The sequence below is a fragment of the Cynara cardunculus genome, unplaced genomic scaffold (assembly GCF_001531365.2).
Source record: "Cynara cardunculus var. scolymus isolate 2C unplaced genomic scaffold, CcrdV1 Un_Scaffold_7388, whole genome shotgun sequence".
NCBI classification, from domain to species: Eukaryota; Viridiplantae; Streptophyta; class Magnoliopsida; order Asterales; family Asteraceae; genus Cynara; species Cynara cardunculus.
The window spans coordinates 1-15,000 of NW_020203523.1; the positions used below are offsets into that span (position 1 = coordinate 1).

The following is a 15,000-nucleotide window of genomic DNA, read 5'->3' on the forward strand; positions in this document are numbered from 1 at the left end:
ATATAAATCAATAAGAATTAAAAAGTTGAAAAAATCTGTGTAATTGTATTCAACCCCCCCTTCTACAATTACTTTCTGCTTATTGCCTTACCCTTCGGGACTAACAGAAAACATAATCCTTAAAAGAATCAATACAATGAAGTACTCATTTCTCAAACGTATTAAATCCAAACACGTCTTACAGTGATGGAGGAAACCCGATTTTTCCTTTGATAGTTACGTAACACAAAATGTTAGTGAGCCCCACTACAGACCAATGGTTAACCAATTCAGCCATGCACGGTCTACAGTTCAAGACCTCCCTATGACGATTATATATGCTCATTCACTGGAAACTACACCTCAAGATTAATGGTTGATGTTTGACCCCATTAAAGTATGACACCACGATGTCCACAATAATGTTAGGTGATACGTTTCTAGCTACAACTCCGGGAAGTGACTATTCCCCTACCCAATACCAACAAACCGACTCAAATAATAATGAATTAAATGTATTATAATCCAATACAGATCATGACTTTAAAAATGTCCAACTATATGAAAACATATAGTCTTCCAACAATGTATGATTAAATCACCAAAGTCAGTTATTACAAGATTCACCAAAGGGTCCAAAATTCCCGAAATACCATTTGAACCATTTGTATCTATAAATTATTGATATGTGTTAATTTATTAACCTTTATTTTATCATTTTTTAATCATTTCCCTTGTTTTATTTGCTCATTAGTGTCTTAATTAAGTCATTTTATATCATATTTATGTTTATATATATATATATATATATATATATTAGTAGTATTATGTCATATCTAATGTTATTTTGCCATTTATGCAGATTTTTGAAGGTTTTTTTGGCCAAGTCCTGTAGCAATCCTACATGATTGTTTTTGGTACTGGAGCAGTCGTGTAGTAGCAGACAGTGGGTTGCACCTTTCTTTTGGCCGAAAGTCATGAGTTGCATTGATGGAGCTGCTGATTTCAAGCATTGTGCTTTAGTTTAGCTTCCATATAAACTTTCTTTTGTAAGCTTAAACTCCTTATAAATAGAAGTAGTTTCTTAGCCAAAATAGATACTTGACCTTTGGGTTTTGTAATTTATTTAGTCTTTTTATCGTAAGTTTTCAGTTTCCTTCCTTCAAACAAAAATTGTCAAGTGTATCTCAAATATTAATCTAAGTGCAAATGTTCAAGTTTCATCTCCTTCTTTTCTTACTTACGATTTTCAAAAGCTTTCTGATTTTAGTTACGAAGTTGGAATTAATCGATTATTGTCGCATTACATTGGATTCCATTCTTTGTATCTCACTATTAATTTTCTTTAGATAAAAATATGTTTTCCAAGTGTGCAAGTAATTTCTCATTATAGTAACGAAACTTGTTTTGCAAGTTTCGTGACTTAAAGTGCAAGTTTCTTTAACTTATTCTTTATAAGTCTTTACTTTTACTTTATGTCATCTCTTTTAGAGTAATATTAGATTCTAGTATTTACTTTCCTGCACTGTAATGTTCAGTATTTAATTTCTAGTCTTTTACTTTCCATTACTTTAAATTTCAGTATTTTAATTATTGTACTTTACTTTTCTGCGATTTAATTTCAGTCATTTATATTTCTGCACTTTAATTTCCAGTATTTTAATTTCTGCAATTTACCTTTCCGCATCATTTATTTATTTTTTAGTCTTTACATCTTTTGCAAGAAGAAACCGGACAAAATCGCCTTAGCTTAGGGTGTATGTGAAAATTAAGATCAAAGCTGATGTGAAAATACAAAGATGTCTTATTAGCATTATAGTCTAACTATTTATTTCAGAAGATTAATATTTCACTGAAGATTACATTAAAGTTAGTTGACAACTAATTTTATGTATGAAAATGCATTAACTTTCAGGGTTAAGATAAATAAGAAAACTTGAGGTAATAGAAGAAGGCTATAAAAAGCTTTAGTATCTGACAAGTACTATACTCCTACGGTGTAGGATGGTAATACTGTATTGTGTTAGGATTCACGACGTCTAACATAAATGATATGGTATGGATAGCATGTTGACATGTGTGTACTCTTGGGAGGCCATCTAACCCGATAGTTGATATTGTAACAGTTCTATAAAATCATTTTGTGGTTTTATATAATTGTGACAGGAGTGCCATGTCACCTTTCTGACAGATCATCTATTTTGTGTCTTAATCAAAATTTGCACCATGTGCTTCTTTTTACGACTGAGATTTTTTAGTTGATAATCAAATCTCCCAATTTTTAGATAAAACAAATCCCTCGTATTCGTCATCTGAAATTAGTTTTTATATTTCTGGATTTTGAAGAACTTTACAAAGCTTTCTCTGTGGGAATTATATCTGGTACTTATACCATTATTACTTGTTACAAGACGATAGTAGTTCAATGTGTATACTTGTGTCAAGTTTTATTTTTGTGTTGAAATCTAAGGTTGCATAAACCGAACGAGCAAATACCAAATGATATCCATTATTTTTGCAAGACTCCTTTAAACAAGAATGATATTTTCTCGAATAATGACTCTTCATATTCAATAATATGATTAATTTAACAAAACCCCACACAAAACAACACAAACTGAAATCCTTAAGTTTCACGTCACATTTCAAGAACTCAAGTATATGATTTTGCATTAGGGTAAAAATCTCTAAATCTCCCAAATCACCCAAGATGTTCCAAAATCACCAAAATATAAGGAACACATCAAAAGGGGAAGTTTATGAGACTAAAATACAACATCTTTATATATATATATATATATATATATATATAATGTTTTAAAAAGGAGTAAAATGAGCTCGTAGATTTTGATAAAAACCTAGAAACCAAGCAGAATCACAAGAGTAAGATGTAGATCTTGAAACTCCAACTCTAAAGCTTGAGTCCTTGACTTCAATGCAYTTAAATRCCCTTTAATAACTCTTAAAAATGGTTYTTTAGCTCCTAATTTTGACTTAAAATCGTATAGAAAGATATGRAAGAAATAACTTACAACTTAACCAAAAACCCATATGCCATATAAATCGACTTGTAGCAATCCCRCGACCATTGATAAGTGTGCAAAARCATACACTTTAGCACCTARTTATAACTTTRTTTAACTTCATTTTACGTSCTATATTGAGTCTTTTAGTCTTATTTTATGGTTTCACATTCATTGGAGTTAGGGATGCGAGAATGGTRCTRTTTTATATATTTGGTGGAGGAAATGCTAACATAAGCATTGTTGTAGCAGGTGTATACGTTGYTGTAACACTGGACWTTAGATATTGGCACAGTTGGCTCAATCCCGTTGAATAATGTGAAAAGTCAAGTTTTGGAGAAAGACATATTCTARTACTGATAGCAGACGATTTAGATGGAAGATGTCACTACAAAGATACCTTAAAGTTTTRWACTAATGAATCTTTTCTTTTACCCGTTGGTTAATAACCAATGGATATTACCCACCAATACTTTTGATTCCCTCTTGCTAGTATATATGTGGGGGTAATCTTTTGAACAATTGTAACACTTTGAACAATATCACTTTGTCATCAGGATCAAAGCTTCATCTAAGCTTTGGGTTCTTGTTACCTTTTTATATCATTTTGCAAGTATTTTTAAGTGTTCTTCGTCACTRTCAGTTGTTACAACAACCTTTCTAGCTTTCTCTTTACTTTTCGCGTATAATTTACTTTTACGTCATTTACATTCAGTCATTTTCATCTATGTCATTTACTTTTAAACACTTACATTCAGTCATGTTAGGCTAAGTATCTTAATATGGATGTAAGTGAAGGTTGTGAGATTACGCCAAGTGTTAGTTGATGTTTGCTTGTTAATAACAATTTATTTCGCTATTTACAAGTGGTATTAATATTTCATTTGGTAATCTTTAATTTGACAAATTGACATATGTTATTTTATTCAGATGAGTTGGACTTAGAATTAAAACAACACAAATATTTTTACTAATTGTGTTACAGAGGTTATAAATACCGTAATCTTATGAATTGCAAAACTATATGGAAAGAAAAGCAAGATCTGTACTAGTTTGGAATTTATGTACCAAGTGCACTTCCAATATATGGTCTAATATGCACTTCCTTGGAAGGTCGTTCAATCCAGTAGTGTTGTAAARAGCTATTTATAGAGCAATATTCGTTACACTTGCGTTGCTGAAATCTAACTTGATTTGTCATCCATACTATTTTTTAATTATTGTTACATTTCAGTATTTGGTTACCAACTCTTGCAAATATATTTTCTCTCTGAAGCTTTATTGCTTCCAAAAACCCTTTTCTGAAATTTAAAGTTAACTTTTCTGACTCTCTTTACATATTAAATCTATGTGGAACAATATTTGGTATTACTTACCATTATTACTTGTTTTGGACAATACTTATAAGCCATGTATGCTTGCATGATTTACTTGTTATTATAGTCTTTTGAGGGTAATATTCCTCCACACCGACCACATTCGTGAAATCTCTTCACTTGGATCGAGGTTCATGCAACATGCTCGACGGCATAATCYGTACACTTGGCCTCATCAATCAMTGTTTGCTCGTKCCCCAACAGTGCTTTACGYGACCTTGGCCAYAACCCTAGGTCGCAGCCAAGTCGCCCAATTTCATACCAAACCTTATTTTCTTAGTTTTGTTTGCATATAAAATTTATAACCACAASAATTTATTAAAWAAGCTTAATAAATGATAATTCTAAGCTGCAAAACAAACCGAAATCCCAATTAACGTTAMTTAAAGATTTTCAGATGTTACAACTACCCTTTTTGTTCTTGTGATTTTTTGAATTGCTACTTTCGTCCTTGTGGTTTCGATATTATAATTTTTATTGTTCATCCTCTCYGGTTTATCTAAAAGATTYACCAATAAGAAGGGTTTCAATTTTTCAACACTTATCTTGGGGTGGGCTTACTATTAGATGCTTTCAGCAGTTATCCGTGCTCTATTCAGCAATACAGGATGRTCATCCAKAATTATCMGTTGCACTAATTCTATTAAAAATATGTTAAATGAAAGATATATTGGTCTTTTTTACTTCTAAAAAAATTCCTTATTTTGATTAAATCACATATTATTATTATTATTATTATTATTATTATTATTATTATTATTATTATTATTATTATTATTATTATTATTATTATTATTCTTATTCTTATTCTTATTCTTATTATTATCATCATTATAATTGTACACAATAAAGAGAAATTTACGGGCATCTTTGATAGGTGTTAATTTATTAACCTTATTACATCATTTTCTTAATCACTTTCCTTTGTTTTATTTGCCCATTAGTGTCTAAATTGAGTCATTTTAGTCATTTTATGTAATTTCTTACTTTTATATAAATTAGTAGTATTGTGTCATAATCTTATGTTATTGTTTTTTATGCAGATTTTTGAAGTTTCTGGTGAGTTTTGTAGCAGTCCTACATGATTCTTTTGCTGGAGTGGTGCTATAGCATTCCTATAGGAGTGTGGAGTGGTCTGCATCCTTATTTTTGGGCCGAAACTTTGGGCTTATGAATTTAGCTGCAGATTTTAGACATAGGSTATGGGCTAATTTATAGTTTAAGCTTCTCTTTTGTACTAATGACMTATCTTCTTTCATAAGTCTTGTCCTTATTATAAATAAGAATTGTTACTAGCTTAAAAAGATACAATTAGCCTTTGGGTTTAATATTGCTTTCCATTTTTTGTCTAGCTTTAGGCTTTCTTGCTTAACAAGAACCTAAATCATTGAAGTAAAATGCTAGTTTGTTCTCAAGATTAACAAGAACCTAAATCGTTGAAGTAAAATTGCTAGTTTGTTCTCAAGATTAATCCAAAGGTCTAGTATTCCAAATTTCATCTCCTTCTTGTTTACTTTCAATTCTCAAAAGCTTTCTAATTTCTGTTATAAGTTGGAATTAATCGATCACTGTTGCAATACATTGGATTTCATCMTTTGTGGCTCAYGATTAATTTTYTTAGCTAAAAATACGTTTTCCAAATGTTTACAAGTATTTTCTCACTTTTAGTGACAAAACTTGTTTTGCAAGTTTTGTGACTTGGAGTGCAAGTTTCTTTATTTTATTTTATGTCATTTCTTTTATAGTACTTGATATTTCCTTGCATTTTACTTTTCTGYAATTTAATTTTTAGTATTTAATTTTCAGTATTTTAATTACTGCAATTTATTTTTCTGTACTTTACTTTTCTGTAATTTACATTTCAACCATTTATATTTTAGTCATTTATATTTATGCACTTTAATTTACAGTCTTTTACATTCTCGCAATTTATTTTCTATAATTTACTGAGTAATTATTTATTTTTCATTMTTTACATCCTTCGCAARAAGAAACCGAGTAATGATGGACTAAATGTCTTAACTTGGGGTGTAMGGAAAAATTAAGAYCAAAGCCGATGTGAAAGTACAGARGTGTCTTGTTAACATTATTGTCTAACTATTTGTTTCAGGTGATTAATATTTCAYWGAAGATTACATTGAATTAATTAACAACTAATTTTCTGTATGAAAATGCATTAACTTTCAGAATTAAGATATATAAGAAAACCTGAGGTGATAGGAGAAGRCTATAGACCTTTAGTATATGACAAGTRCTATACTCCTACGGTGYAGGATGGTAACACTGTGATGTGCTAGGATTCACGACRTCTAATATAAATAATAATGTATCGATACCACGTTGACCTGTGTGTGCTCTTGAGAGGTCGTCTGATCCGATTGTTGATACCGTGACAATTCTATAACATCATCATGTGGTATTATATAACTGTGRCRGAAGTGTTATGTCATCTTTCTATTGAAATCCGAGGTTGCATAAACTGAACAAGTAATCCCTTCCCCCTTCACCTCCCAGTTGACCTCCTACACCTCTGACAACAATACCCAAGCTCTGGTAAACTCATCTCTATCTTCATATGCTCCATCTCCGACTACYCCTTCATCATAGCCTCCATTTTCGCCCCTCCCCCTTCTCCTTCGGCAACCTTGTGTTCAACTAAAAAACTAAAAGAACCATCACAATACTATTCTTCGTCATTTACAGATTTCTTATTTACTATAGACTTGTATACTTCAAACAAAAGATTTTGAAAAGATATTGAAAAAAGAAGAATCACAAGAACAAAAGAACAAAAGAACAAAAAACATTTATTTCCCAACTACAAGCTCCTACTGATACATCCACCATGACCAAGAAATACACACACACACACACACACACAATGTCCATGCGAATTATGTGCTTGAATTCTACCATGATCCATCTTGATTCTCTCTTCCTACAAAACCCAATTCTTAAAATCATAAAGAAATTCAGTTACATATATTAATTATGGAATATGACACCTTATCCAAAAGCAGACCACTAGCTTCTATCTATTTATTTTTCTATGTAAACTTACATGTTTCTCTCTCCAACCTATTATCGCCATCCTTCCGAAGAGTACATTATCATAGCAATAAACAGAGAAATGAGCTTCAGGTCTAAGTGGGTTTGCTCTGAGAGATCAATGTCGGTAAACTAAATTTCCAAGGGAACGGTACCGCATGGATTAGTGATCTTGGAAGTGGGTTTTTCATATCTAGGTCGATTTGCTTTGAGGGTGCCAGTGGTGGTCAACCATAGGTTGAAGGATAAGTTTATGATCGAGGTAGATGAAGAAGAGGTACAACTCACTTAACGGACTCTTTTTAACGGAGTCAGTACTAAGAATAAAAAACAAATAGAATTGACAACCATGGAGACAAAAACCATAATTTTAAAACCAAGAGGACTAAAATAGAAACTTATAACAAACTACAAGGATGAAAAATGCAATTTTCTTTAAAATAAAATGCATCGGTCCCAAAAAGCATCCGTTTGGGCCTAGAAAAGTGGAGCCTTATTCATCAACCAACAACCCAAGCAACGTCAACGACAAACGAAAAGATTCGAAAGACAGCACAGCACAAAAAAAGGGGGCAAAAAGCCTTCCTCTCCAAGATCAAGAAAACCCTAATAATGGAAAATTAGGATCAGCAAGAACAACCTGAACTTCCATTCTATTCCATCCACAATCTATGTTTCTCCTGTGAATCACTGCGTAATATAAAGGTAAAACTCAATTTAAGGCTTCGTTTGTTTCTTGCTTGGTTCGAGCTTGCAAATCATTTGGCTTTGACAAATTGTAAACAAAGAAGAAGTCATTGTTATTTGAGGTTTTAGACAGTTTTGTTTCGTTATCGGGGGAGAAGGCCACAGCTTGGGGGTAAGATTAATTGCCAGGAGAGGATGAATCATATGATCATAGATAAGTTCGAATTCACTTTTTGTTCTTTGATTGCTTGTGATTTTTGTATTGGTGTTGGCGTTTGATTGAGTGTGAAATCTGGAACCTGCTCGTGATCGTATCATTAGCCAAGTGTTCGGCAGGTGGTATTAAGTTATTAGGTTTAGTAGTGAGTGGTAGCAGTTAAATTTGGTGGTTGTAAATGTTCTATAAATTTGTTTCTTCATTCACAAACATGATTGAAATAGCACAATTATCAAGAATTAAATCAATAATGTGAAAATTATTGTGCTGTATTATGATGATGGGTTTATTAGGAAGGCCCTTTTTGGTGGTGGGACCGTGGGACTAGCCAATGTTCCAAAATACCTTGCTAACCGACTTATTGGTAACTCGGTATGGTGCTTCTAAGGTCTATTCGAGAACAACTGGATCTGTGGGCTTTTATATTTGTCCAGAAGTCTATGTGTTATCTCAAGTCCCCACACATGAGATACAAGGAATGAATACTCCTTGAGGATTATTTGGTGTTGGTGCATTAGCGATAGGTTAAACCAAGCAGCCTGACAGATACACAGCCTCACTTCCCAGCATGATCAAGTTTTTCCTTATTGTTCCAATTTTAGAAAATTTGGCCTTCCTATTTGCTGCCAACATAATGGCATTTTAAGGAAAAGAGCATGGATAAGACAGAATAAGTGAGGAACTTGTAAAGATTGGTTTTTCAGTTGTATAGGCTTGAAGTTAGGTCTGCCTACATCCCACCCTGCTTTCGAGCGGTATATCATTTGGGTTTGGTTTGTAAGTTGTAAAATCAAATTTGTGTATTTGATTCTAGGCAGGCAGCAATGTGTTTAGACCAGGCTGGCACACGTTGAAGTTGCATCAGGCCTTGTCATGCATGACCAGATTGAGCACATAACCACCTCATGGTGGAACTCAACTTTTGAAGCTTTGTTTGCAGCTTTATCTTATGTTGATTCATCTTCTTTTTTCTAAAGTACTTGGGAAAGCATATATGATGAAACATAGTTTTTCTGTGGATTTTTAGATAGCATTCACTTGAATTTCTAACCTGTCTCTGTATGTTTATAGTCATAGCAATAGTATGAAGAGTACTTTTGTCTACATCTATTTGTTGTGTAATATGGTTTTGCTTTTTGTCTTTGGTAGGGTTTATGGTTTGGCCATGGCAAACTCTAGAGGGCCGTCAACAACGAGAAATATGATGTACAATGGAAGGCACTCTCTACTTCCCCCTAAGTGTCCATTTCCAAGCATTGCTCCATCATATTCTGATTATATCTCAAGTGCTGCAATTGGACCTAAAGGAACACCTAACTATAGAGATGGGAATCCACACCATCAACGTGCTTCCTCTGAAAGCCTTCTGGTTGAAGAGCAGCCCTCCTGGCTGGATGAACTTCTTAACGAGCCAGAAACACCTGAACAAAGAGGCCATCGCCGCTCATCAAGCGACTCTTTTACATTTTTGGAGGCGGCTAATGCTGCAAATACAGAATATGCTGTGAAAAATGAGCACTGGATGAGGAATTTGACTTCTGCTCCTTCATGGGCATCTCAAGACTTTGATTTCTATAAAGATGCTCAAAATATGTCATTCTATGCTGAGCCAAATCCTGTGATAAACAATAAGACTCGAACATGGGATTCACCACAAAATTCACATTCTACTGGTACAGCTTCCTCTCGCCACAACTCTGGTCTACGAAGGACAGTATCCTTAGGTGCTTCACAGCAGCTCAATGGAATTGCTTCAACAACAAATGAAAAGCAAGATGCAGCGGAAGCTGGGCCACAAGATTCAGCTGAAACTGGGCCTCAAGATATAAACACTTCTGAAAGAAAGGATTCTTCTAATACTAAGCCTTTTGCATCAGAAACAGATACAAAACGTGCCAAGCAGTAAGGATTCTCTTCTGTTCTTTTTCTTCCCCCCCACCACATCAATCACGGTTAAATCTATCTACATTCCTGCAATTTTGTAAGACCATTTATTTTGAATTTTGAACATAGGAAAGTTTTTCAAAATAACTATTGAAACGAAAACTGGTGTAAGACATTGAATTGGAGAGATAGGATGAAGTTGGAAGGGGAATCACTTCAATAGATCTTGTGTTTTCTGTTACATTCAGTGTTACTATTAGCTTTATCGATTGGCTATTCGACAGCATCTATGTATGTCCCTAAACAGCGTGGATTCCTTTTTCATTTTTGTATATAGACTATTTCTTTGACTCCAACTCTGACCTTCCAGTCACAATTGTCATTTAAAAATATTTAGATATTCAATAGAAGGCATGTGTGTGCTACCTACGTTGATTGACATTGAGCACAAAACATGAGGCATTAGGTGTTGCTGCTTTTTTAGATGAGTTTTGAAATTTTACTCTTCGAGACCAAAGGCAAATATGAAAAATAGCTTTGTGAGGCATTGTACTTCTTTTTTTCACTTGCACTAGGACCCCACTACTCGCTTGTTAATTATTCCCCTTGTCCTGTATTAAGTTTCTTCGTCGAAGCTGTCAACACATATATGATGTGTTTCATTCTTCTTTTGTTTTCCCGCCTCCCAACCTATATTTCTTTGCACATTATGTTCTTAATGTTTGTTTAAACTTAGTTTCACCACTTTGTAGGATAAACCAAGTAAGTTCACAGAGTTATTAGATAAACTGTGTCTTTGAAGTTTTCTCAATTGCAGGTTCTTTGAGTGTCTGATCAAAAACTTAGTTAGCAGTTTTAGGGGAGTTACAAGCAGATTCTTCATACATGTACAGGAAGTTATGAAGTCACTATTTCTTTTTCTTATTTTGATCTGTTGTAGTCCAGTGTGTTTTCAAAAGTCTCTTAGAGTTGAAATCTTTCAGGGTACAAAATACAGTCGCATCACCTTATGATTACTAGGTGACAGATTGATTATTCATTTTTTTTGTAGATCTCTTTTTACTTACTAAATATGAGCCCTCTATAAAGGATGACATTGTTGATGATACCCATTTTCTGGTGTTGGTGAGACAAATATTTACCTCATCTACGAGCGATGGCTCCTTGGTTTTGTGATATTTCTGAACTTAACAAATTTTTATTGCTGTTTTCTGTAAAAGATTCCAATTCTATTATGGATTAAGATCCACAAATTGGAAGAGTGAAATGATAACCTGACATGTCAGAAACTTTGATAGTCAAGCAACTCTTATATGGTTTGGAAATATCAGCTGTTAATTTTTTATTTAAATTGACAAGTGATAAAGTAAAAATAAGTTGTGTGGTATTATATGGATTTATTAACATCATAAAATTTTATAACTGTTCTGCATTTTAGAAATCTGATAGCTGTCTAATACAGGCAATTTGCTCAACGTTCCCGGGTGCGGAAGCTTCAGTATATTGCCGAGCTAGAGAGAAATGTGCAAGCTTTACAGGTAGATTAGAATTTTAGAAAAACTTTTGTGGTTTCTTGTCGTGTTACATCTGCTCTAATTTCAGGCAGAAGGTTCTGAGGTTTCAGCTGAGCTGGAGTTTCTGAACCAGCAAAGCCTTATTCTGAGCATGGAGAACAAGGCACTGAAACAGCGTTTGGATAATTTGGCTCAGGAGCAACTCATCAAGTGTTGTAAGTTTCTATACACATCAGTTACTGGTTTGGTTTGTCCTTTGCAACTTGTCCCTACTTCTACGACTAGGCTTAAGTGTAGAATGTGAGTTTGGAATATTTTCCACTAGCCAGCATCAGGTAGGAATAATGCCATGTGTTAGATAAGCTGATGAATCAAACTGTCTTTCACTGACGAACTGACAGAAATTTATGATTTCTTGCCCTGAGAAAATGAGGCACAGGAGGATAGCTAAACAAGTCACGATGAATGAAAAAGTTTCTGGGACAACTAGGAAAAATTAGAAGTTGTATATATAAGTCAACAGGAATCAAGGATATTGTTGAGGTTATGTTTTTGCACTTACATGTTCTCTTTCATAATATCAATTTTGGGATATAGTAGATATATGAACTATTTGCTTTCATATTATTTCTCACATAATATTGACCTAGTGACTTAAATGAACAAGCTTTATTCATCTGGATTAAATTACTCTTCTAGTATGGATGATATGTTTTTCTAGATGCTTAGACTACTCTGCAACGTCTCTACTTGCATTCGGCTGCATTAAAAATGAATATAGGGAAGTGCTTAGTGTAAAACAATTCTATTGCTTACTATTTCATGCTTTTGATTAGACTTTTAATTATATCTAGTTGAGAAAATCAACTCTTATCTATTCAAAGAAAATCCTTTTTACCACCCAGTTATCTTTGTATGGTACTTTCTGCAATGACACACGAATATTTGTGTGTACCATGCAAAGAGGCCTGACTAGCACAAATATTAGTGTGTCATTACAGAAAGTACCATGTAAGGTTTTAGGATTTTAATTTGACATGGGTAGTTTAGTAATTTACCAAATTTGTCCATCCCTCTAATTTTTTCCCATCTATTTAAGTGGGACAAAGATAGTGCATTGTCCCACTCTAGTCCTGTCCCAGTCTAATGTCAAACAAACATGGGACAAGTTTTTGTTCTTTCCCGTCCCATGTACCAAACGCATCATAAGGGAACTCTAGATAACAAGCTATCGAGAACGCTTAAAAGAGTTTGAGGAATGTCTTTGTGTTGTATTCTTCGTGATTTCTCTCATACAACTCATGCCATCACTCGATAATTACAAGTGAGGATATCCCCTTGAGACCAATCTAGACCAAGGAGCCTTCTAGGTTCTGTCTCATGAATCCAACACTACTACAAGCATCGTGAACACCCTACATGATACAAGAGAAATCTAGAACATCATGCCGAATGCTATGGGGTCTTCTAGGATGTTCTTGAGCCTTGGAAAAAAATTCTTGGTAGGCCCAATTGCTCATCCACATGGCATCTGTGTGGCACATCTGGGTATAAGAACTCGGATTTGACACTAGAGTACCATTTACCACAATGGTGGATCCAGGAATTCCAAATTGGTGTTGCATTGTCATAACAAAGTTTTACAGGCATGCAGCTAGTAATTTTTTACAGAACAAAAACTTAAAACTAATGCTTTTTTGGTTGGTATGCATGCTCACACCCTCCTTGCTAGATACGTTTTGCCCTGTTTACCCATAACCACCAACATCACATCACCATCACTGTTATTGGCCGTCAATCTTCCTTTTCTTCCTTTTTGGCTAATCTTGATCTCTACTTCCTTACCTTGATTCATATCGATCTATCATCTCCTTTCTTGATCTCATTTTCTTCTCTGATGGTGTATTTGTGTGGGGGTGGGTGTTAGGGCTGATTGGTAGTGTAAATGGCAGATAAACTTAAGTTATCACACGAAAGGAGATATTGCATCACACATTACAGAACCATATCAATGTGGCACACCCAAAAGTTTGTGAACTTTCAAAGTAACCTTGGAAACTGTACGACTAATTAAAGATTGAGAAACCTACTCCTATCCCGGGAAAAAGAAAGCAACTCAAGAACAACATACCTACTTTAACAAAACCACCAAATCCATCTCTATTCAAACAAAGACCCTATTCACCATATATTACACCTGGTTGAACAGCAGATCTACTAACATGCAAATGAACATTATCATCTCACTAATCTGGCTGTTTCATCTCCCTCCTTTGGTGAATACATGCTAGCAAACATAAATTAATATCAATATTAAGCCCTTTTCTCATACCTTAGGCCTAGTTTTCCAATGTTAAATTGATTTTTCTTGAAGTCAGACTTTCTGCTTCTCCAAAATATAAAATCTGTGCTATAAGGCTTTAATAAATTTGCTTATTGTCAAGCACCGAATTCCCATAGGTACTAACTCCAAATGCAAAAACATGTTTTGCCCACATAACACAATGTCAAACTAGACTTGGTGCTGAGCGTTCTAATGATAGAAAATTTTAAATACAGGAAGTACTATGATGCATATTTTTTGGATAAATATCATGTTTATTGACACACACGACTAGGCCAGGTCATACTGCAGAACTATAACCTGGGAGGAATACCTTTGGATGAAGGTTATGGGATAGATATAATGTTGTGTTGTTTCTTTTGTTACTAGTCTGCTCTCATAGCCCTTGCTATAGCCTTTTTTTAAGTATATGATATTTATATACGGCAAATACTTGTGCACATTCCTCGCCTTTGGTGGGGGTTTGAATCCATGACCTCTTGGGAGGTTGGGTTCTACTGGTAACCCAGGTACCGTTGGGCCAATGACCCTTTGGTTACGTATAGCATGCTAAGAACGTTGCTTTGGATCTCCATCCTATTCCAAACATTAGTAGCATATAAGACACCCATTATTCGTTTCTTCTCTGTTATCTTGTAAAAATGTTTTTCCCTTTGGTTTGTGAAAAAAACGTCAGATGTAAAAGCCTGTCAAATTGTCTCCGTTATAACTTAGAAATAGCTTTTGGTCACATGTTTTATGAGCTAGAAGAGTAATCTTTTATTGTTATCTTGTCAATCCAATGTTTTTACTGTAGAATTATATCATGTGGAAACTAAATCAGTTATTTTCTTAGTGGAGCATGAAGTTTTGGAGAGAGAAATCGGGAGACTCCGAGCCTTGTATCAGCAACAACAACAACAACAACAACCACAACCGCAGCAGCAGC

At 34.1% G+C, this 15,000-nt stretch overlaps 1 protein-coding gene across 1 annotated transcript in view; it reads left to right on the top strand.

Moving 5' to 3' along the window:
• The first annotated feature begins 7,929 nt into the window (after positions 1 to 7,929).
• Positions 7,930 to 15,000, top strand: part of LOC112504929 (uncharacterized protein At4g06598-like) — a 7,561-nt gene continuing 490 nt past the window's right edge. The window contains exons 1-5 of the mRNA XM_025108885.1: positions 7,930 to 8,131; positions 9,480 to 10,232; positions 11,677 to 11,752; positions 11,817 to 11,943; positions 14,908 to 15,000. The exon at positions 14,908 to 15,000 is cut by the window's right edge and continues 490 nt beyond it. Of these exons, the coding sequence (XP_024964653.1) occupies positions 9,496 to 10,232; positions 11,677 to 11,752; positions 11,817 to 11,943; positions 14,908 to 15,000 (1,033 nt within the window). The 5' untranslated portion in view covers positions 7,930 to 8,131; positions 9,480 to 9,495. The remainder of the gene's footprint in view (positions 8,132 to 9,479; positions 10,233 to 11,676; positions 11,753 to 11,816; positions 11,944 to 14,907) is intronic.